Source organism: Poecilia reticulata, chromosome 19 (genome assembly GCF_904066995.2).
Source record: "Poecilia reticulata chromosome 19, P_reticulata-male-v2, whole genome shotgun sequence".
In the NCBI taxonomy this organism is placed as follows: domain Eukaryota; kingdom Metazoa; phylum Chordata; class Actinopteri; order Cyprinodontiformes; family Poeciliidae; genus Poecilia; species Poecilia reticulata.
This window is the reverse complement of record NC_088848.1, coordinates 23,126,242-23,148,641: the sequence shown is the minus strand read 5'-3', so window position 1 is coordinate 23,148,641 and position 22,400 is coordinate 23,126,242. Positions and strand designations below refer to the sequence as shown.

Sequence of the window (22,400 nt, the reverse complement as noted above, 5' to 3'; positions counted from 1 at the left end):
AAACACGCTGTTCCCGGCTAAAAGCATCAATTTATACTTTTATAATGAAAGCCTGTAGTAAATATAATTACTTTCAGGCAACAGTTTTTTGTCTTTCTTCTTTCCTTGGTTTTGTTTTTAGTTATAGTCTTCAAAATAACTGAAATGGCACTAACCCAGTTTGCCTTTGAGTGGAGAGGCCAATCACAAATTCTGCCACTGCCGACTATAACAGGTTAAAGCTGCCTTTCGCTAATTTCCCTCATTAACAATGTCAGCCTGTTTTATCTTGAAAGAGGGTAAAACACCCTGAAGCTCTACTTTAAGAAACTGACACGTAATTCTGTCACAGTTCACACACGCACACGCGCACACACAACAGATGTTCTAAAGTACCACAATAACAACAGAGGCAGGCTATGAAATCCCCTTTGAGAGTTTGATTGCTTCACCACACAAGTTTCATAGAGCTTTTAGAGAGGAGACGGCAAACAAGGAGCAATAAAGTTTCAGGAGCTGTAAGTGATTACATCAGGGAGGTACAGACAAAACAGAGGGAGGGTTTATTTTAAACCGTGTTCTGCTGCTTGAAAGTTTTGCCAGCACAATTGTTTCGTTCCAGTGCTGAAAGCGTGCTTTGCTGTGGCTCGGCGTGAAAAGTGAGGGGAAGTGATGTGTGAGAACTGCAGCAGGGAAGGAGAATGCAGCTGGGAATTTTGCCTGGAGCGCGGCAGGCTGGAGATCTGTGGCTGAAAGTAAAACAAGCATAAGGAAGAGATGAGAAGAGAGCAAGGGGGACGGAAGTTTGAAGCTGGGATGGTGTGAAGGATGAAGTTGGAGGAGGTAGGTGATGAGTAAGAGTGGACTTAAAAAGGAGGAGACAGGAAGATGACAGAAGAGGAGAGCTTTGCCTTATAGGGAAAACAGAAAGGATCCACAGCGCTTCACAAGTTTCTACACAACAATTTGCATATGGGAACTCAACACACTCTCAATCTCAGACTGGATGTGGATCTGCTGACTTCTGAGGAGAATCCTTCCAGCTTTGGCTTCAGTGTCACTCTGCCTGGGATCTGCGTCTCGGCACCTTTGCTGCACGCACCCTCTGTCTCGGTCTGCTAACCTGTGATTTGATGTGTGCATGCTCACACCCACAATGTTGCAACACTAGACAGTCACAAAAGCAGCTCCTCCTCATAAGCAGCAGGTCCCTGGAAGCAGCCGAGCTGTCAGTGACTTGCTGCAAACGCACGCCTGCTCTCGGCTTCGAGCTCTCCGCTCTCTCTCTTTTTTTTATTTCTTTTTGAAAGTTCCTGCCAAGGAAGGAGGAGGATGGAAAGTGTGGCTGGAGAGAAGAGACAGAAAGCAGAGAGAGAAATCTGAGGAACTGAGAGGCTAGAACAATCTGACAGCTCCGATCTGGCTCTGCTCGCGCCGGGTGACTGGAGGATCCCTACAAGTGATCCCTTGCTTTTGGGTCAATCCGGACCTTCGGCGTTCTCTTAAACTGTTTAATTTCCTCTCTCTTCTTTTGCCTCCACCATGCGAAGAGACCGCTTCCTGCTGGCTGCAACCCTGGCAGTCCTTTTCTCTGCAGATTTCTACTTCATCCTTCTGCCAAAGCTGCAGAGCAGGAGACATAGAGCGGCAAACAGTTGCTCGTGTAGCCCAGACAGCAACCTCAGCCTCCCAAGGTTGGAGACTCTTGCCACACCACACCTCTCCAACTGGACTCATGCAATTCTGTCAAGTGCTGCAACTACACCTGAAGTGGATGATGGAGGCTCCAAGCTGCAGAGGCTGTTCTCCCACCCTCTCTACAACATCCAGACTCCGGAGTTGAAGCCAGAGGAGAAGCTGCTGCAGGTGAAGCAGCTGATGGAGTACTACAGGAGGAAGGTGTCACACTGGGAAAGGTCAGGTTCTAAAGCAACATTAATGAAAGTCCAACTTTATTTTTGTCAGTCCGTCTTGTGTTTATGTTGATGGAAGGAAAGAAGTCTTCAGCTCTGAGAGCACGCGTTGTGGCATGCTGCGGTTTGAGAGGCAAGGTCAGAGTCAGAGCGGTCAGACCTCTCCAGGGCGCGTTGGAGCACACAAACAGAAGTCCTCTTTTTTTCCCAAGACGCATGCCCACTTTGGAAGTGCAGATGTCCAAACATGTCACTCTGACAGCAGGTGTCTTCTGGTCAAAAAGGAATCTAACATTGCTGAAGCTTTTGTTAAATTATTCTCTGGAAGATTAAGCCATCTTTCAGAGTTTGGTTTTTCCAAATCTGAATGTGAGACTCAGACTTTTTACTTTGTGATGAATATTACAACACTTTGAACCTTTGCACATTTTGTCATGTTTGTCACATTTAATTAGTGTAAAACTGTAAAGTGAAAGGATCGTTTGCCATTCTAACAGATGAGCCACGTCAGGCGGCATGTTTAGGGTCAGTGTCCTGCCAAGTGCCAACCTCTGATGCTGCTCTCTCAGCAGATGATGTCAGAAGAGATTACATTCTTAGAGAAGATGTCCAACATCTTGCTGAATGATGCACGTTTTCCCAAAAACTTCAGCCTGCTCTGTCCCTTCTTGATCCCGCTGCATCTCAAACCACCTGTTGCCCAGGTGAACATCTCATTTCTTCTCCTCAATTACCTTCACTTCTTCTGCAATGATGGAACTGGGGCTTGATGTATTTCTGTTTCACTCATATTCAACTCCATACCACACAGTGGCCCACCAGCTCTCTGTACTCAGCTTCTTGTTCACCTCTGATCCACCTGATTATCTCTGCAGACAACAGGATTCTGTTCTGTGCTGGAAGTCTGAAGTGTACAAAGTGAAAAGAAATGGTGTGAGTCCAGTGCCCTGTGGTGCTCCAGTGCTGCTGGTCAGTCACACACACCTTCAGTCTTACAAACTGTTTGTGAGGTAGTCACTGGTTCAGGCAGTTGCTGGATCAATAACCGATCTAGAACTTTGTGTCTTCCAGAGCATCTTGTGAAGCACTTTGTGGTTTTTCTTTATTTGTGAAAGGTGATGGTTAAAGGTTTCTGCTGAGCTGTCCTTAGGAAAGGGTTTTGCTCTATTATCTCTTTGGCTCAATTAACCAGTAAAACTTTCCTAGTTGACAGAAAAGTGGTCAAATTGGGCAACACAGCATTACAGGTACTGTAGTAACAGCTATTTGTCTCCAGCGATTGGGAAAGACACAAAGCAAATGCAACTCAAAAAGAACCAAATTACAAAAAAAAAATTTGATTGAGAACGACGATGATGGAAAGATTCATTTCAGTTAAAGGTGTCAGTTCATCATGGAAGAAATTTGATCCATGATTTGGATCATGACAAAAGCATGATTATTATGATGAAGCGATTTGGTGTTGAATAAGCTGATATTTTGTGGTGAGATGTTTTGTGTCTTCTGAGTGAAGAGCTCATGTTGTCTGTTGTGAACTTGTATACTTATTTCTGCTCCTTTTCATTCGTGATTTCTTTTAATAACTTCATTCATACTTATGATTGAGTAAAGGAATGAAATGAAAAGAATGAAAGACAAGACAAGCACAGCATTCCAGCGTCACAGGCTGCTCTTTCTCCAACATTCCCCTGCATTCAGCTCCATCCAGCATGTCGGCTCTAACCTGTCTGACCTGTTTCTGCTCAGTAAAAGCAGCCCTGCAGCATGATGCTGTCACCACCTGGTATCATGGTAGGCTTTTTCTTTTACAGCTTTAGTTTTCTGTTAGCGGCAGCATTTTATACGTAGGACAAAAACTTCAAATTGGATCTGGTTTACCCAGAGCGCTGTCCTCCAGATAAAAACAGTTATTCAAGTATAAAAATACTGTAGTATTTTGCTCCAGTGTGCTTAACCTGCATCTCAACTCTGCTTCAAGTACACATTTTGTCCACACTCTTCCCAGCTGCCTTGTTTACCCTTCAGGTTGCTTGGTGACCAGGTGGCTAGCCTGACCTGCAAACAAACGTGAACTTTAGCCCTTTGCTCCGTTGTCTTAGTTTGTTTGTAGCCTGTGATGGAGTTTGTTTGAATGTCCAACTAGCTGGTCGGTTTGGACCGGGTTCTGTCCCTCTGACTTCTGATTTCAGATTACTGCTGCCTCTTGCTATAGCTAAAAAAAAACTGGAACTGTTTTGTGTTTTGCAATGTCAAATTTATTTATATAGCACTTTAAAAACAGGTTTAAAACTGTACCAAAGTGCTGTACAAAAACGATGAGATAAGTTGATGAAAAGAAAAAGAGAAAAATTACAAGAAAATAAAAATAAATCCATTAATCCATTAATCCCTATTAAGATAATATAAGTAATAATAAGACTAATAATAAGTAAAAAAATAGAGTAAAATTAAAAAGACAAGATATTTTTTCATATAACTTGACCTGTCTTACTGTCCACATGATCAATTATTTGCTACTACTGCTGTTCTGCTATTGCAGATGGTGACTGTGGCTCTGTGGATAGCTTAGTCATTTTGTGATCAGAAGGTTGTAGGTTTGATTCCAGCTTCCTCCTGCCACATGTTGGTGTGAACCCTGGGCAAGGCACTTAGCCCCAAATTGCCTACTGATTGGTGTATAAACGTGAGTGTGAATGGGTTAATGTAACTCTACAGTGGTCAAAATGATTGGAAAAGCGCTACATAAGTTCAGTCAGTTTACTTATTCTGCAGGCTCTTATTAATTCTTTTCCATTGTCTGACTCTCTGCAGACATAAGAAGCTCTTCGAAGAGGCAGCTACTTTAACCAACATCTCGTTGATGGAGCAAAAGATGACTTATGATCCCAACGCCAGCTGGCTGAGGTTCCACCTGGGAATCAACCGCTACGCCCTGTACGCCCGAGATGATCCCGCCATCCTCCAGCTTCTCACCGACATGCAGAACATGACCATCATTGGCGCAGGTGAAGGGAAATAAAAATGGCATCTCCACCCGCAGATACGCAAGAGTTCACTTGTTTAACAAAAGAGGAGAGAGGACGAGGAAGCAGAGGGATCAGTTGGCCTTCATCTATACTGGCTCAGGAATATAAAGAGAGCAGCGTTGTTAAATCAAATTAAGTCTAGCTTAGATCTGACTGAATTTTGCTAGGTTTTAAAATAAAATGGGATTAAAAATAGTTTGTAAAGTGGGATGATAAAGACAGATAGCGAGGATATAAAGTGGGAGGTGGAGGATGAGTGGTTTAGAAAGGGACCAGAAAAAGAGACAGGCAGACGAGAGGGTCGCTAAAAAAACAGGAAGTAGAGATGAGGTCAGGATGAATGGATGAGTGGGAGGGAGCCATCTATCACTGGCTCTGAGTTTGAGTTTGACTTTATTGAACGTAGTGTAATAAAAGAATAAATAAAGTTACATACAGAGAAAATAAATGTAAAACAACAGCAAGCAAAAGAAGAACAGTAGTGAAGTATATTTACACATTTAATGGAGTTAGTGGAAGTATGAATTCATTTTCACACACCCCTCTCTTCATCCAATACATTACTCTTCACTCAGTTACAACATTCTTTCTTAGTATTTTCTATATTCACATATATATATATATATATTCACATATATATATATATATATATATATATATATATATATATATATATATATATATATATATATATATATATGTATATGCATGCAAATATTTTCATATCTACATGCCATGAACAAGCAGCAAACATTTTTAACATGTTAAAATTCTAAGTCAGCATACCATAATGCAGTAATTGTTGACATCTCTTTGCACTACGGCCTATTTAAAATCGTCAACATAATTCATGTTCCAGAATAAAAACTAAACAGTTATTGTTTTTGCTCTTGTATATGAGTTTTGTTTTACATCAAACTGAAACATTTGAGTTTAAATCTTTTTTTTCTTCCAGATTATACCCAGGATGAGAAGGCTCTAAAAGGAGCGTGTGACTGCACTCAAGGTTTGTTCAACTCGTCACCCAGAGGCTGTCGGGTGGGCTCAGTGATGCAGCTAAAAAGTCACATCTGAACTTTTCGTACAGAATCCAATTTCTGATTTTAATCTATTTCCCACCTTCCATTCTTCTCTTAAAAAGATATGATAAGTGACAGAACATTTTTATATTTTTTGCTTTTGTACAGTTGACCTGAATTTAAAGTCCAAACTCTAAAACGCGTTAGTTCAACTCGCCCTGGGTGGGCTGAAATATGTGGCTAAATATATAAATATGTGGCTCTGAAATATGGAAACCCAAGGAGTGCATTGATGAAAAAATAAATCCAGATTTTCCAAAAGTATAATCATAAATTAAAAAAAATTGTATTAATGGATCAAATGGACTTATCGCCCAGCCTTGTCCTGGGCTCTTCATTCCTGCATGTTAAGTTTTCCAGCTCTACAGTTCATCCACATTGTCCTCATTGTTTCCCGTTTGTCTCTTGTCGTCTCGTTGCTGCTTGGCACCGTCTCACACTAACACACTGACACACAAGTGTCTTTGTATTCGTCCACGTGGCTCTTCTTTTGACAGAAAATGGTTCCGATTGGTAGTTTTGTATCGGAGGCTCAGCGCAGGGCAAAAACACCAAAACGCTGGTTTGTTTCAGAGGCAGAGATTAGCCTCCACCCAGGGTGTCATCTGCTACTTTTCCTCTAAGATATAAATAGTTGTTCGAGCTTCAGTATGTAACTTTTACAAAAATATTTGTTCAAACTGTCACCATGTAGAGACAGTAGACAATCTGTGATCTCCTCCACTTCCTCCCTGAGCTGCTACTGCCAGCTGAAGAAACGCACCAATCAGAGCCAGGAGGTGGGGCTTAGTGCTGTCAATCAAACTTATAAAAAACGTTGCTCAATGTGCTAATGGCGGAGAAACAACTCACCGCTACAGGAAAAACCTTTATCCACCGTCATAGGTGGCTATGCTATCTATGCACTGCAGCTTTAATGCAAAAATAGATAGTGATCTTGAGGTACAATTCTATTCCATTCAGCTGGAAATATGAGAATTACATTGAAAAAAAAAGTCTATTCTCCGTGTTTTTGTCCCATTTGTGCCACACCAGCATCCCTGCACAATAAAGCGGGTGACCACACAAACCCGACTCCCTGCCAGAGAGAAATAAACACCAGAACAATCTGCACATTCTGTTTAAATTTAGGCTGCAGTATAAACTCTTGTTATTTCAGGCGCAAATAGCGACATAGTTCATCAGCTGCAGCTGGCCATAGAAAGTGGCGAGCCTCTGATTCTGTTCCAGAACCGTTTTGAAAGTAAACTCTGAATGATTGTTAACTAATAATACCCTGGATCTCGGTGGAGCGCGGCGTGTGGTTAGTCGGGGCCGTGCTGCTGGCGCTGTAATATACGGGCTCAACGCAGCGGCTGGATGAGCAAACACCAACTCACTTTATCACACAGAGAGCAAAGAACAAAGGTGATTTACAGACGTTGAGTTCAGGTTCACCGAGCCAAAAGCTTAAATACAGTCCCTGTGTAAAACGTATTCATCCCATTGGAGATTTTACCCTTCTATTACTTTTGGAAATCAATCATAATCAAAAGAATTTTGTTTGTTTGACAAAAATCATCTTTAGTGTCAAAATGAAAACTGAGTCTCCTCTGGTGGTGAAAAAGCTGAATTTTCTTCCTCGTTACCATGGAGTCTTTTCCCATGTGTCTTTCCAACAGTTAGTATCTATGTCTGCATTACAAAGGTTCACAAATCTTTGTCTGTATTCTACTGATATAGAAAAAACACAATTTCACAATTGCACTGTTTTCATTAAATAAGAAATGAAGTTAAAATCATGCATGAATAAGCTTGTTTATGCAGTAAGTTGTTAAAATCATTTATATGAGATATATTCAGAATTCAGCCATGGCTGCTGAAGATTGTAACTCCTACAGCGTTGTCGTGGTGACCTGGTGCGTTCTTCCTGATCTCTCAGGTTGTGATGTCAGGCTGATCTAGGAAGATTTACTCATGTTGCATTTTCTTTCACTTTTTGATGAATGATTTAACAGAACTCCGGGGGATGTTCAGGACCTTAGAATTTTTTTGTGTCCATCCCCTGACTTCTACCTTTCAATAAACCTTCCTCTGATTGGTTGGGAGTTTTCTTTAGTTTTCATGCCAGAAATATTGATGAACTTTCCAGACACAGCTGTCTTTATACTACAATCACTGCACTCAGCTGATCTCCAGTCCACTCAATGTGAGACCAGCACCAGATGACTGGACCTCCGTTGAATTAGGTCAGTCACTTTAATGGGTGTGAATATTTACGTCATTTCTGATTTCATGTTACACATTTTTATTTCATTGTCATTCATTTGTAGAAATCATTTTTCACTTAGACATTTAAATTTGTTTTTGGCAATTCATTTCTGTCAAGGAAGCCAAATTATGAAGTAAAAATAATAATGAACAAGGGAATGAATGTTCTTATAGGCTCTGTATTAACTAAATGAATTGCCTGAAGTTTTTTTTTTAATAAACTACAGTTTGAAGGTAAATATGTTTTTTTCTAGTTCTCAAAACTCAAACAAATTAAAATTTTTCTGTCGATGTTTTTACCGTCCCAGTTCATGTTGACACATATAGTGATGTGAATTTTTTTCTTCGCCCATTAAGTAAATCATATTTAAATATTTAAAAGACAAAAAGTGAGCCAAAGCAGAGGACAAATCCGTTTTTATAAGGTCTGGTTGGCTTGGATTACTCTTTTCCTTATAAGAAACCACCATCTGAAAGCTGCTGTTTGTACCTTCGTCTGATATGAACTTTTATTAAATTATTTGAAACATGAAAAAAACAAAAACCAAACAAACAGAAGGAGTCTTTTAGGGAGTAAATCATCTTCTTCGTCTCTCTTGCAGTGGTGAAACCGAGTGGCCATCACCTGAAGCTGGCCCTGAAGATGAGCAACTTTGGCAAAGTGATGTTTAAACCGATGAGGTGAGGTGATGACGAGTGACGTGGCTCTTCCAACAGACTCAGCGGCGTTCAGGGTTTGTTTGGTCTGTGAGAAATCTAATAAATCACAGCAAACACTGTGACCCCATGTTCTGTCCTAATTTATATCTGGCTAAATTATCCTGTAGGCCGGGAGAATTACAGTATTTGTCTCGTTGATTACACACTGCAGACTAATGTGAGTGACATCTTTATTGGTGTGTGCATGTGTGTGTGTTGCAGGCAGCAGAGAGATGAGGAAACTCCAGGGGACTTCTTCTACTTTGTGGACTTCCAGAGACACAACGCAGAGATCGCAGCCTTCCACCTGGACAGGTGAAGCCACAGTGTTCGGTCATTTTACACAGTGTGTATAAGAAAATACTCAACCCCTTCAGTAATTTACCCTTTCTGTTGTTTTTGCAAATTAATCATGATCAAAATTTTACTTTTTTGACACCTAAAGAAAACACCAAAAGAAAACTTCAACTGATTTCCACAAAATAATGACTAAAATCTAAATTTGTAACCTGGGTGTGAACCTTAAAGGGTGAACTTTCTCATGTCATTTTTACCCAGGAAGCTAAACGTGAGTGAAACCGTCACTGGGACTGACTACTACATTTTCCATTGAGGGACAGTAACTTTAACATTACATATACCTTTCTGAACAGGCGAGGGCGCACTTTCTCCGTCTATAATCAGACTTGAAACCATTCCTCTCTCCCTGGCACCTCCAGATCCGGGCCCCCATCCGGGCCGAGAGGCAGCCGCTCCCCCAGTCTGACTGTTTGAGTTTTTTAAAGTGATTATGCTTCTCCCTGCAGCAATGCCGCCCTGGGTGGTGAGCTGCAGTGGCCATATAAATAAATAATATTTCTTCTTAGAGTTGCCAGTGGGCTGCACAGTGGCGCAGTTGGTATGTTCTCCCTGTGCATGTGTGGGTTTTCTCTGGGTACTCCGATTTCCTCCCACAGTCCAAAAACATGACTGTCAGGTTAATTGGCCTCTCCAAATTGCCCCTAGGTGTGAGTGTGTGTGCGCATGGTTGTGTGTCGTGTGTGTCTCTGTGTTGCCCTGCGACAGACTGGCGACCTGTCCAGGGTGACCCCGCCTCTCGCCTGGAACATTAGCTGGAGATGGGCACCAGCAACCCTCCTGACCCCACTGAGGGACAAGGGTGTAAAGAAAATGAATGAATGGATGGATGGATGGATGGATGGATGGATGGATGGATGGATGGATGGATGGATGGATGGATGGATGGATGGATGGATGGATGGATGGATGGATGGATGGATGGATGGATGGATGGATGGATGGATGGATGGATGGATGGATGGATGGATGGATGGATGGATGGATGGATGGATGGATGGATGGATGGATGCCAGTTGCCAGTATTTTATCTGATCCATGTTGAGGTGGTAGACGCGTTTGTGTTCCGTTAAGAGATAAAAAGGAAAAACATTATCAGGTGTTTTGAAGCCACATGACTCACAGTTTTAAACTAGTGGAGCTGGTTTTCCAGTTTTACTAAAACAACCCAGTTTTTATGGATCCTGTGTGAAGTCCTGTAAACAAAAACCAGGAGGAGTCGTCAGTTTGCTGATATCTGTGTTTAAGTTGAAGCTCAGCTTGATCCCACAGCAGACATGGCTCCTCCTATCAACCGCTTATGTGGCTTTCAGAAAAGATTGCAGCATTTCTCCACAGCCCAGGATTTCCCAACTTGCTGATCAGTATAAACCACAGAGTTTGTTTGCAGACTTGACACACACACACACACACACGCACACACACACACACACACACACACACACACACACACACACACACACACACACACACACACACACACACACACACACACACACACATCTTTAAATGGCTGCACTGTGAGCTGAGGTGAGATGATTCACTCAACAAAAATACAGTCATCTGTGTGAGGCAGTGTGATTAAGGAGCCATAAGTGGTGACAGACGATCAGACAGAGCAGGAGGAGTGGCTCAAACAATAACTATAAATGTTGCTTATATGTCAGAGTTCAGACATTTTAAAGTCTACAGGAGTATGGTCTGCACCTTCTGCTTAGTTTCTTCCCTGAATGAGGCGCAGTGCGCCGTGCCTTGTTGTGTCTGACTCGGCTGTCGGCTCTCGTCGTTATCGCTGGCAATGAGGGGTTGAGGAACGCTGGCAATTTTAGAAACAGCAATTCAACTTCACACCCTGGATTGCTTGATTACTGTTTGTGAAACTTGAGTGAAATACGGGCCCTGCAGGGATTCCAGGCTCGTGTGTGTGCGTGCGCGTCTGTGCGCGTGTGTGTGTGCGTGTGTGTGTGTGTGTGGGCGCGCGCGCAAGTAAAATCCTTGCTACCTTTCTGTGCACAATAGACAATATATAAATATATATATATATATATATATATATATATATATATATATATATATATATATATATATATATATATATATATATATATATATATATATATATATATCTCAATAGCTCAATAGGTAAGTCACCAGTCTTCCACCCGGGAGACCCGGGTTTGAGGCCAGGCTGGGGCAAAAAGTTACAACGGTGACATTGAGCTGTCAGTGTGGGTCCTTAGGCAAGACCCTTGGAGCTATATAGCCTCTACCTCATACCATGAGAGACACAAATAAGCACGACATGCCGGCTCAGACGTCGCCCGGTCAAACAAGGTCTGCGTCAGGTGCTGGGGAACCAGAGCACCCTGATAAAAAGTGGGCTACTGGAACAAGACGGAAATGGGCGAGAGGTGAAAACATGGATCTGTTGGAATGCTACTACTCAAGTAATCCTAGTTACATGCAAAGACTGTGGGAGGAATGGTTAGCTTGACATCCCCAGTCAACACTAACTGCCAAACAACTAGTAGCTCAGTGTTCCAACATCCGCAAACGGCAACTGCTGTCACAACTTGAGATTGACGAGGTACGACACAAGTGCTACGGCAAGGGGAAGGAGCCAGGATGCCAGGTCAGAAGGGAGTCAACTACAACTCCCCGCCCAGAGACTGGGTATGTAGCCCCAGTAATGAACGAACCATCTGAGCTGAACGAGGCAGCAACTGACCTGAGAGAGAGAATCATGGCCCGAATGAACACCAGACGACCCCGACGCCAATTACAACGGCTGAGTGAAGATGTGAAGATGTGAATGCAGCATTGAGAACGATCCCTACCAACACCATAACAGAAACCAATGAGCTGATATACAACTCAGCATCAGTGATCCTTGAGATGCTTGGTTATAAGAGCAACCATGAGACCCAATACCCACCATGGAAAAGACGGTTAGAGGCTAAGATCAAGATAACAAGGAGGGAAGTGAGTCAACTGTCAGAGCTCCAAAGGGGTGGAATGAAAAGATCAGTACCCAAGAAGTACAGCCAGATGCCCATACCTGAAGCACTCGAAACTGCCAAACAAAGGCTCCAAGCCTTGGCCAGCCGCCTAAAGAGATACACGAGAGAGAATGAAGCCAGGAGGATTAACCGGCTCTTCGCCACTCTCTCAATGGCAGGGTAATAACAACAGAGCAGACCCACCCAGGCTGGAGACTGAACAATACTGGAAAGGCATATGGCGTCCCACAACAGCAATGCACAGTGGCTAACCTCTCTACGAGAGGACCACAGCAACCTCCCTGAACAAGCCCCGGTAACCAATTACTGTGGCAGATGTCTCGGGTATGAAAAACTGGACAGCACCAGGACCTGACATGATCCATGCCTACTGGCTTAAGAAACTCACTGCCCTCCATGAACGACTGGCAGCTCAACTGAACCAGCTGCTACAAAATGGGACTCACCCTGAATGGTTAACTGAAGGGCGCACAATCCTGATACAGAAGGAACCCTCGAAGGGTTCAGTCCCATCCAACTATCGGCCAATAACCTGTCTCTCTACAACATGGAAGCTCATGTCAGGCATCATAGCGGCTAAGATAAGCGGGCACATGGATAAATACATGAGCAAGGCACAGAAGGGCATAGGCATAAATAGCAGAGGAGCCAAACACCAACTCCTTGTAGACCACACAGTCGCCCGAGACTGCAAAATCCGACACACCAACCTGTGTACCGCTTGGATTGATTACAAGAAAGCCTATGACTCAATGCCACACACTTGGATCATTGAATGCTTAGAGATGTACAACATCAATAGGACTCTAAGAGCCTTCATTGCAAACTCGATGGGGCTGTGGAAAACCACCCTTGAAGCCAACTGCAAACCACTTGCACAAGTGTCCATCAAATGTGGCATATACCAAGGAGATGCCCTTTCCCCACTGCTGTTCTGCATAGGCCTGAACCCTCTCAGCCAAATCATCAACAAGACTGGCTACGGATACCGACTCAAGAATGGGGCCACGATCAGTCACCTCCTCTACATGGATGACATCAAGCTGTACGCCAAGAGCGAGCAAGACATCGACTCACTGATCCACACCACCAGGATCTATAGCACTGACATTGGGATGTCATTCGGACTAGAGAAGTGTGGTCGGATGGTTACAAAGAGAGGGAAGGTCGCCCACACAGAAGGGGTCTCACTCCCAGAAGGAACAATAGCAGACATAGAGCACAGCTATCTATCTATCTATCTAATCACCCAGGCACACACATACAAATCTACTTGTTGTAAAACAAGCAGATTTAACAGCTTTAACAGTCGTAGTATTTGTCGTGCTGCTTCAAAGAGAGTTGATTCAAATCTTTGCGAAATAAAGCAAAATGTGAGAGAGAGAGACATTGATCCTGCTGCTCTTCCGCCGCCTCCCGCTGCTCCTCCGCCGCCTCCCGCTGCTCTTCCACCGCCTCCCGCTGCTCCTCCGTCGCCTCCCGCTGCTCCTCCGTCACCTCCCGCTGCTCTTCCACCGCCTCCCGCTGCTCCTCCGCCGCCTCCCGCTGCTCCTCTGCCGCCGTCTCCAGAGTCTGCCGCTGCTCCTCGCCTCCCTGTGCTCTGTCCTGCCTCCGCTTCCCTGTGCTAACACCCGTGCTCCCCCCAGCAGGAGACTGGGCCTTTTGGGCTCAGTCTCCTGCTGGGGGACTTTGCCCCCTGCATCAGTGCCGCCTGCCGGACCCGCCTCCAGGGTCCACCTCTGCCTACTGGATCATTTCAGTGGAGATTTCAGGCTGTGGCAGGAAGCCGGAGCGCCCGGAGAGAAACCTGCAAACAAGAAACCTGTCAAATCTTTTTACCTTTTGTCCTCTGGTATCTGATCAATTCCTTTCATAAATGTAAATGAATCCGTTGTTGGACATGTCTTCACTGCAGTCGCTGTCTGCAGTGAAGACATGCTCATTGTCTGCCTTCATGGTTTGTTCTCCTTTCATTACATAACAGTAGAAGTCTGTCAGGTTTGGATCCCCACAGATGACGGAGGACAGGTGGTACGTCTCCGTCCCACATTCTGCAGGGACATCGATGGTCTGAGTGACTTTGGTTTGGTGCTTCCTGGTCAACCTGTGCAGAAAAAACACCAGGACCTTGTTATCGGTCAGGCAGTGTTTTTTCTGCCAGGGTGACCCGCAGCCTGAACAACGGCGCTTGCAAGCCAAATCCAACCAGTATTCAAGCAGTATACTAATACTGGTTGAAAATAACACCGGTGGAAGGGCAAGCATGGCGCCATTGTTCAGGAGCCTGAGGGAAGTGGCTCCACAGTTAGAGCACGAGTCGTTGTCATACAACTCTCTATCTGTGTCGCCGCCAAACGAATCCATCCAGACCAGCACAGACTCCAGCAAACTTTTTAAGTCGTAGTCCTTTCCCACTCCTGATGGCAGCTTCTTCTCCTTCAGCTCCATCAGAACTGGGGAAAGGTCTTTCTGACTAAAATGCTTGCCGGGCTGACGGACAGCTGAGAGGAGGAGACTCCCACAGCAGGGGATGGACGATGCCTCCAGAAACACCCTTTCCTTAGCTAGACACCGCTTGGTGATGCTGAGGTTTAGGATGCTCTGGAAAGCAGCGTTCACCCAGCTGTTGTGGAGCTCATCGGAGAACTTGAAGTAGTTCTCCTCGGCTTGTCCTTGTCCTGCAGATGTCCTTCCTACATCCAGCAGATCCGACCCAACGCTATCTACTGAATTAACGTCAGGAGAACAGGAAACCTCGACATCAACGGAAACATTTGCATTTAGAGGTGGTTTGTTAGATAAATGAGCAACTCCGCTATCTGAAATACAAAGTTCCCCGTCCGGGGAACTTTGTATTTCAAAGGACCCTCTGAAAGTGCCCTTCAGAGGACTCTCCTGTACGGAAAGCGATGGGACCAACGAAACCAAAGCTTTGGCTGTCACTTCAGCCACAGCTTCGGCTGCGAGATCAGCCGCAGACAAATCTTCCCCAGCCGGGTTAGATTTTTCTGCGACTGAATTCTCACCCTCACGGTGTACCATCGTCTCCGAACAAACCTCCCCAGCCGGGTCGGTTTGTCCGGAGACGGTACTGTCATCCTCTGTACAGTCTCGTACAGAGGACAAGATGGAGTCCGAGGTCCCAACATCCATCACCTTTTGAGAGCAAACCTCCCCAGCCGGGTCGGTTTGCTTTTTGGAACTGGATGGAAATCCTCTCCAAAACGGATCGTCCTCTTCATCCTGATCGTATCCTTCGTTGGAATCCTTCCCTGGAAAAAAACGATCGCACACTTTCTTCATCCCGGTGGTCACGGCATATCCGATGCCCCAACCAACCGGGATTATCAGGGGAACAAGCGCCGACGCAAAACTAAACATTGTTGCTCTACACAAATCTGAAACTCCAAGAAATGTCTGGATCCTGACTGAAGTTCTAATTCATGCATTAGAACTTCTATGATCTACTGTGATGTCACAATATCATCTATGACCTCATCAGTGAGCTCACTGGACTTCTGGCGCAACATCTTGCTTCTGATCGTTGCTATGGAAATGATCAGATCAGTTCTGCATGACTCAAGCTGACATAAATACTTGAATAAAATGTTATACTTTTTATTCATTTAAAATGAAGAGATTAATAGATTTGTATATGATTTACTTTTTGCTTTTGTGGTTCTCCATACCTGCTTTGGTATAAATGTTCTGAAGCCTTTTATCCACTATTATTTTTAATTACTGTTAATTCATTAGGATTATTCATGTATTAATCATTGCACAATGCTAGGAACAGTCTGGGACTTGTTATATTTATTTTTATTAATTTTCACAGACAATTTAATGCTGTGACTATTTTACCAAACATTAGAAACAAAAGCGGAAGAGCAATCTAGGCATGCACTTATACATCCTTTTATTCAGGTCCAGAACCCAGAAGTTCTTGGCTTGTGTCATTCAGGAGCCTTGGTGATAAAAAGGCTTTATGATTGTATTTCAAAGGCAGATTTTAAGAACAAGAAACCCAAACTGACCCAAACTCGGGCAAGAGTTTGGGTCAGGTGCTATTTCAAGATGTAGACGTGTGTAGGAATCTCCACATTGTGTAGGAATCTCCACATTGTGTAGGAATCTCCACATTGTGTAGGAATCTCCACATTGTGTAGGAATCTCCACATTGTCAGTGACACAGAATAGCATGTCTTAATAGGTGTATGTGTGTGTGTGTACGTGTGTGTGTGTGGGGGGGGGGGGTTGCACTTGTGATGAGAATCAGTGAGATGAAAAGATAAGACAGAATGTTTACTGAGGTGAATCTGCTGATACATGCATGGAAAAATCGAGTTTGTTACGTTACAAAATGTTACGGAGGACATTGTGAAATTCATTTAAATGAATGCATTCTTTTAAAAAATTTTTTTACAAATAACAAACCTAAACACTGTGGCAGGCATTTGTATTTTGCTCCCCGGTGTCAGAACTTTTAGGCCCATGTTTTGCAGCAGTCTGTATCATCTTTACTGTTTACAACTTGAACCAGTTTACTTTTACTTTTGGGTACTTTTGTACTTTTTAAAATACTTAAAGTTCAGCTGTATGGGATAGAGAGCATTCATAAACATTAAACCTAAACATGTTTTCAATCAATTTTAGGTCTGGACTGTGACTGGGCCAGATCATTTTATTAGTTTTGCTAATTATTACTTGAGCAAAACTGATAAAATATGCTGTAACAAATTGTAGAATGTGGTAAGTCAGAATAGAGAAGACTATTCTGACTATAGTCTGCTCTATTTTAGTCTGCTAAAATAGTCTGCTCTATTTTAAATAGAAATTTAGACGTTTATTTTAAATAGACGTTTAAAATATGTCTATTTTAAACGTATGGAATCATTTTCAGGTCTTTATTTGAAAACTGTTTTAAAAAACCATAATTTCCTTCCACTTCACTTTGAGTTGGTTTAGTATAAATTTCCATATCAGTTTGTGGTTCTAAGATGGCAAAATGAAAAATACTTCAATGGGTATGAATACTTTTGCAAGAGACTTTATCTGATTTCGTTTTTCTTTTGAACCTCCTGGTTTCTTCAGGATCCTGGACTTCCGGAGGGTTCCTCCGGTGGCCGGCAGGCGAGTCAACGTGAGCGGAGAAGTCCTGCACGTTGCCCACAACGAAGACCTGCGGGCCGTGTTCTTCACCTCACCAGGTCAGCCAGGGTCAGGAAGTGCTGACTGGATCTGGGTGCTGCAGATCTATATCAATAACGTTTTTAATATAAAGTTTTTGCATTATGATGAGGTGGTTGATCAGCTGCATCAAAATTAGTGTGTTTGGCAAAACTGCAACTGAAACACATTTTTCACATCAAACGAGTCACATGATCAACAGCAGGATGTTACTACTGGAGGAAACGAAGAAGACAACAGGAATGATGACGCTGCGGCGTTTGTTTGTTTTTAATGACTCATCATGTGGACAAACTTATTCACATGTGACTTTGACTCTGTTTCTTATTTAACAGAAACACCGCAATTGAAAATTTGTGTTCTGTCAACATTAGCATAAGTTCACATTAGTTCACATTTGTAATGGAAACGCAGCTACAGTTCAGCCCTTTACTTACAAATGGACGAAGCTGAACGCAGAGGGAGTCCTGGGTGAAAACATGTCAGCTTCAGTGTTTAGATCAAAGCATCTACAGGTCTTAGAATGGCCTACTTAAAGTCTGGACCTATGTTGAAACATGATGAGACTTGAAATTTGACATTTAAAGATTCTCTTTATCCAATTTGACTGAGCATGAAACAAATGCTTCCCATATATGTATTTTTTAATTATTTAAAAGAATAATTCAAAAAAATGCTTCTAACTTACATTTGTGCAGTGGTTTGCATTTGTCTGGCACATAAAGAAATCAGTGGGTGTGAATATTTTTAAGACACTGTTCATGAAGATGGTAAAATACTTACTGTCTCAAATATCAAACTCTTTTCTTTAAATGCAGCTTTTGGCTGAAGTCTGGGTTTTTCATGGATGAAACCATAAAGCAGTAAAACTATTATAATACTCAGTATAACACAGTAAACACTTTGCCTCAGCAGGATTCATGTTGCTGATCTCTGGTGATTTTCACTGCTTTTTCTTCTCCAACAGCAAACAACACGTGTTTCTTCGCCAAGTGCCTGTATGTGTGTAAGACGGAGTACGCTGTGTGTGGGGGCCCTGACCTGCTGGAGGGCTCCCTGTCCGCCTACCTGCCGGGCCTCACCGTGGCTCCTCGACTCTCCATCCCGAATCCATGGAAACGCTCCTACACCTTCTCCGGACGAGAGGAGTAAGAATCCAGCTGCAGCTGCTCCCAGTTCTGTACTGCACTGGAGGTCATAACATTTAAACAGAACATTTGGCAGCACATTAAATGTTCCATGTTAATATTAATAACATTTTAACATGATAGAAGACTTTCCAACGGCGTACTACGGCCAATATACAAAGGAAAAAAAGGAGCTAATTTCCCCAAAAAGATGTTTCTAGAAATTTTCTAGAAAAACTGAGAATGTTTGAGTTTGAAAAGTTGAAGATTTTCTAGGAAATAAAACTCAGAAATGTCCATGTTTTATGCACAGATTCTTCTCCTGTCTGCATTTCTTTGCAGGTGGGAGGTAAATCCTTTCTACTGTGACTCCGTTAAACAGGCGTATCCTTATAACTCTGGCAACAGGCTGCTCAACATCATAGACATGTCCATCTTTGACTTCCTGGCGGGTGAGTCATCAGTGCATCAGCTGTTCCTGTTTTTCTCTAGTTTTTAATCGAATACGTCCCCGTTTTTCTTTTTTTAAATCAGGTAACATGGACAGACACCATTATGAGATTTTTACCAAGTTTGGAGATGAAGGATTACTTCTGCACTTGGACAACGCCAGAGGGTGAGGATCGGGTTCAGAACCGGGCCCAGACCGTTTTGGTCCTAACTTTGATTTAAAGTCCAATTCCAGAAACATTTTCTTATGAGTTGCTGATAGTCAGTGTGTGACTATCAGCAGTCTCATAGTTGTCAAATTTTAAGGCATTAATTTATTAAATGTAATTTTCTTTAAGTGACTTTTGAGTTTTTTTCAGTATTTTTATAACTGAAAGTAACATTGTTACTTGATTGTGCTATAAAATGGAACTATATGGAAAGTCTTCTATCATATGACTTAATACTGATCTTTTAATAATTCTTCCCTGAACAAAAATTAATTAAATCATAATTTGAGATCCATGAATATTTTATTCTAATTGCACAAACACAATCAGGAGCATTTCTACTGCGTTTTGCTTAGGAGGGGAGTCCAGTTAGTTAATATTCACAAAAACAGAATATATAGACTGGTCAATATGACCGGATAAATAGATATATTTATGTCTATGTAGTCTCACTCAGGGCACTACTCACACAAGAACTGCTTTGTTGGATCTTTTAAATGCTAAATAAACATTTTTATGTATATAATATGTAGAAACTGTCAGATTAAAATATAGAAGGTGTGCTGTGGTGGCACAGAGGTTAAGCCACAACCCACACACGATGTGGCCGTCGCAGGTTCGAATCCCGGCTTGGTGACATTTGCAGCATGTCTTCCTTCTCTCTCATTACCCTCTTTCCTGTCCTAGCACCTTCAAATAAAGAGCCAAAATACCCTAAAATATATAGAAGGAGGCTGTTAATGATAAATGCAAAGGCAACTCAGAAATTTTGAGATTAATATTCTTAATGAGAAGTCAAGCAGTAATTGGGCTCCCCCTGGTGGCCTGAGGGTCCTAAGCAGCAGCTAGGTTTGCTTCTGCCTCAGGTCGGCTCTGAGCGTTACTCTGTGGTTTCATGTTGTTCCCAGGTTTGGGAAGCATTCCCATGATGAGATGTCCATCCTGGCTCCACTGTCTCAGTGCTGCATGTGAGTTCTGCAGATCAGACGAGCAAAACGTTCCTGTTGACTTTGATGAACCCAAACCTCATGGATATTTTTTCCTCTTCTTTTTAGGATAAAGCGTTCCACGCTGCTGAGGCTCCAGCTCCTGGCCCGACCACGCTTCAGACTCAGCGATGTGATGAGAGAGTCTCTGGACGGGGATCCTTTAAGGCCAGTGCTGACCGAGCCCCACCTGTTGGCGCTGGATCGCAGGCTGCAGCAGGTCCTGCGGGCAGTGCAGCGCTGCGTCCGGCGGCTCGGCCAGGACCAGGTCATCACTAAGGACTTCACAAGACCCACAGCGACTCCTCAGAGAGCAACGCAGAGGGAAGACAACAGGTAGCTGAGGATTGAGCTGCTTTTGGTCAACAGAAGCTGTCTGGGAGACTTTAATGATGACCTGCAGTCACCATGGAAACCGAGGAGGATCAGAATGGAGCTGAAGGAACAAGATGTCAGGAGATCCTTAAAGAGAACTCGGACAAAGAACGAACCACTACATGACCGAGCAAAGTTTGAAACTTTTCATCATTTAAATTAAGACAAACTAAAACCGCTGTCATACACACACACACACACGCACGCACGCACGCACGCACGCACGCACGAACGCACGCATGCACGCACACACACACACACACACACACACACACACACACCATCATAAGCAACAGAGATACAGAATCCTCATCATACTGGCGCCACTGGAAAAGATGAGTGAAAAGCCTTAAAATGCAGTAGACCTGTTTTTTCTTGCAGTAGCAGTTTACAGCGACACATTGTGAAAATTCTACCTTTAATATTAATACACTTATTATATTAATACACTTATTATTGTGTAAAACAAAGATATAACAAAGATTCATATTTTGACAAATTATGAATTTTTAACTGAATCCTCAAACCAATTCTGTAAAAAATAAGAAAGGGGAGAGAGAAGTCATGCACTGGATATGTTGTTGGTCAAGTTTGGGACCGTGGAAATGACAGATGTTTTTAAATTCTAAAATAAAATTATTTTTAAATAAAGACACATGTTCCCAAGACAATTTTTTCTCCTAAAATAACAGAAGTGTGATTTAGGGAGGGGAACTGTGAGTGGGAGAAAAGGCAATTTAGCAGACGTTTGAATTCACTCCACCCTGTTTTCCAGACTTGTAATCCTGTGTCATCAGCAACTAAATGCCTTTTACGACATCCGAGGCAGGCCGGGGCAAAGAAAGAAAGAAATCGACACGCATGCTCCGCAGGACCAATGAAAATGAGAGGAACTCATTTTATTAGGTTTCTTGTTTCTTCATCTTTTCCTCAAACATGCAGCAAGGTGTGGATGTTGAACCGTGACAAACAAACTCTAAAAGTACAGACTTTGAACATGACACATTTTCTTCATGGTGCAAGCAGACTTGTCTGAAATGAAGAATTGCCAATGACCAAATGGAAAGAGTAAAATAGGACTGAAAGGATGTTTAAACTTTCTGGTTATTATGCAGCAGAAGACTGATATAGAACAAGTTTTCAGGAGTTACACAAGATAAATGTCTCCCTCTGCTGTTCAGATGCGATGCAGCGTTTCATAGGCATCAGAACCTGCCACAGTAGGCAGAGGTAGAGATGAGGCAGTTTTAAATATTTATGGGATTTTTGCTGTTTTGGTTATAAGACAAAATGCTGACAATGTAGATTTCATTTAATGATCTACATTAAATGAGATCGGTGATTTTCCATACTGATCATTTAATGAATAGTTGGAAATGTTCATTATATGATTTAGAATCAGAATTGCCAAGATCGTCTTATAGCAAAGAAACACAATGACATCACAGTGTGGTCAGCATGTGAACACAGAGGGAAACTGAGGTCAGGTGTCCGTTTTATTCACTGGTATTACATCACCGCTGCTGCTCTACTGATCTAACCCCAACTTTAACCGCACACACGATTGACAAGAACAGCAAAGAAAATGGGTTATTATCAACAAGTCCCATCTAAACAGAGAGGAAATATGCTACATAATAGCTACAGCAAACTGCTCCACTTCAAAATATCAGCCGCAGGACAAAGATGTGAATAAAGTGGAGTTATAAAATGTAGTCATTTTAATTACATTTTTTATGTCAG

The 22,400-nt window shown here is 42.7% G+C and overlaps 1 protein-coding gene across 1 annotated transcript; it reads left to right on the top strand.

Moving 5' to 3' along the window:
• The first annotated feature begins 502 nt into the window (after positions 1-502).
• Positions 503-21,308, top strand: fam20a (FAM20A golgi associated secretory pathway pseudokinase). The gene is made up of 11 exons (XM_008437795.3): positions 503-1,895; positions 4,704-4,897; positions 5,874-5,924; positions 8,850-8,928; positions 9,169-9,261; positions 17,415-17,530; positions 18,478-18,658; positions 18,980-19,089; positions 19,172-19,253; positions 20,205-20,264; positions 20,352-21,308. Exons 1-11 carry the CDS (start codon positions 1,522-1,524, stop codon positions 20,620-20,622), a joined length of 1,611 nt encoding a protein of 536 aa, XP_008436017.1. The 5' UTR covers positions 503-1,521; the 3' UTR covers positions 20,623-21,308.
• Positions 21,309-22,400: the final 1,092 nt, after the last annotated feature.

What these genes read in the sequence shown, in the direction of transcription:
- fam20a (XM_008437795.3), top strand. Translation starts at nt 1,522, where the DNA reads ATGCGAAGAGACCGCTTCCTGCTGGCTGCAACCCTGGCAGTCCTTTTC. An exon ending in CATGACCATCATTGGCGCAG is followed by an intron (nt 4,898 to 5,873) that starts GTGAAGGGAAAT and finishes TTTTTCTTCCAG; the next exon opens with ATTATACCCAGGATGAGAAG. An exon ending in GTGATGTTTAAACCGATGAG is followed by an intron (nt 8,929 to 9,168) that starts GTGAGGTGATGA and finishes TGTGTGTTGCAG; the next exon opens with GCAGCAGAGAGATGAGGAAA.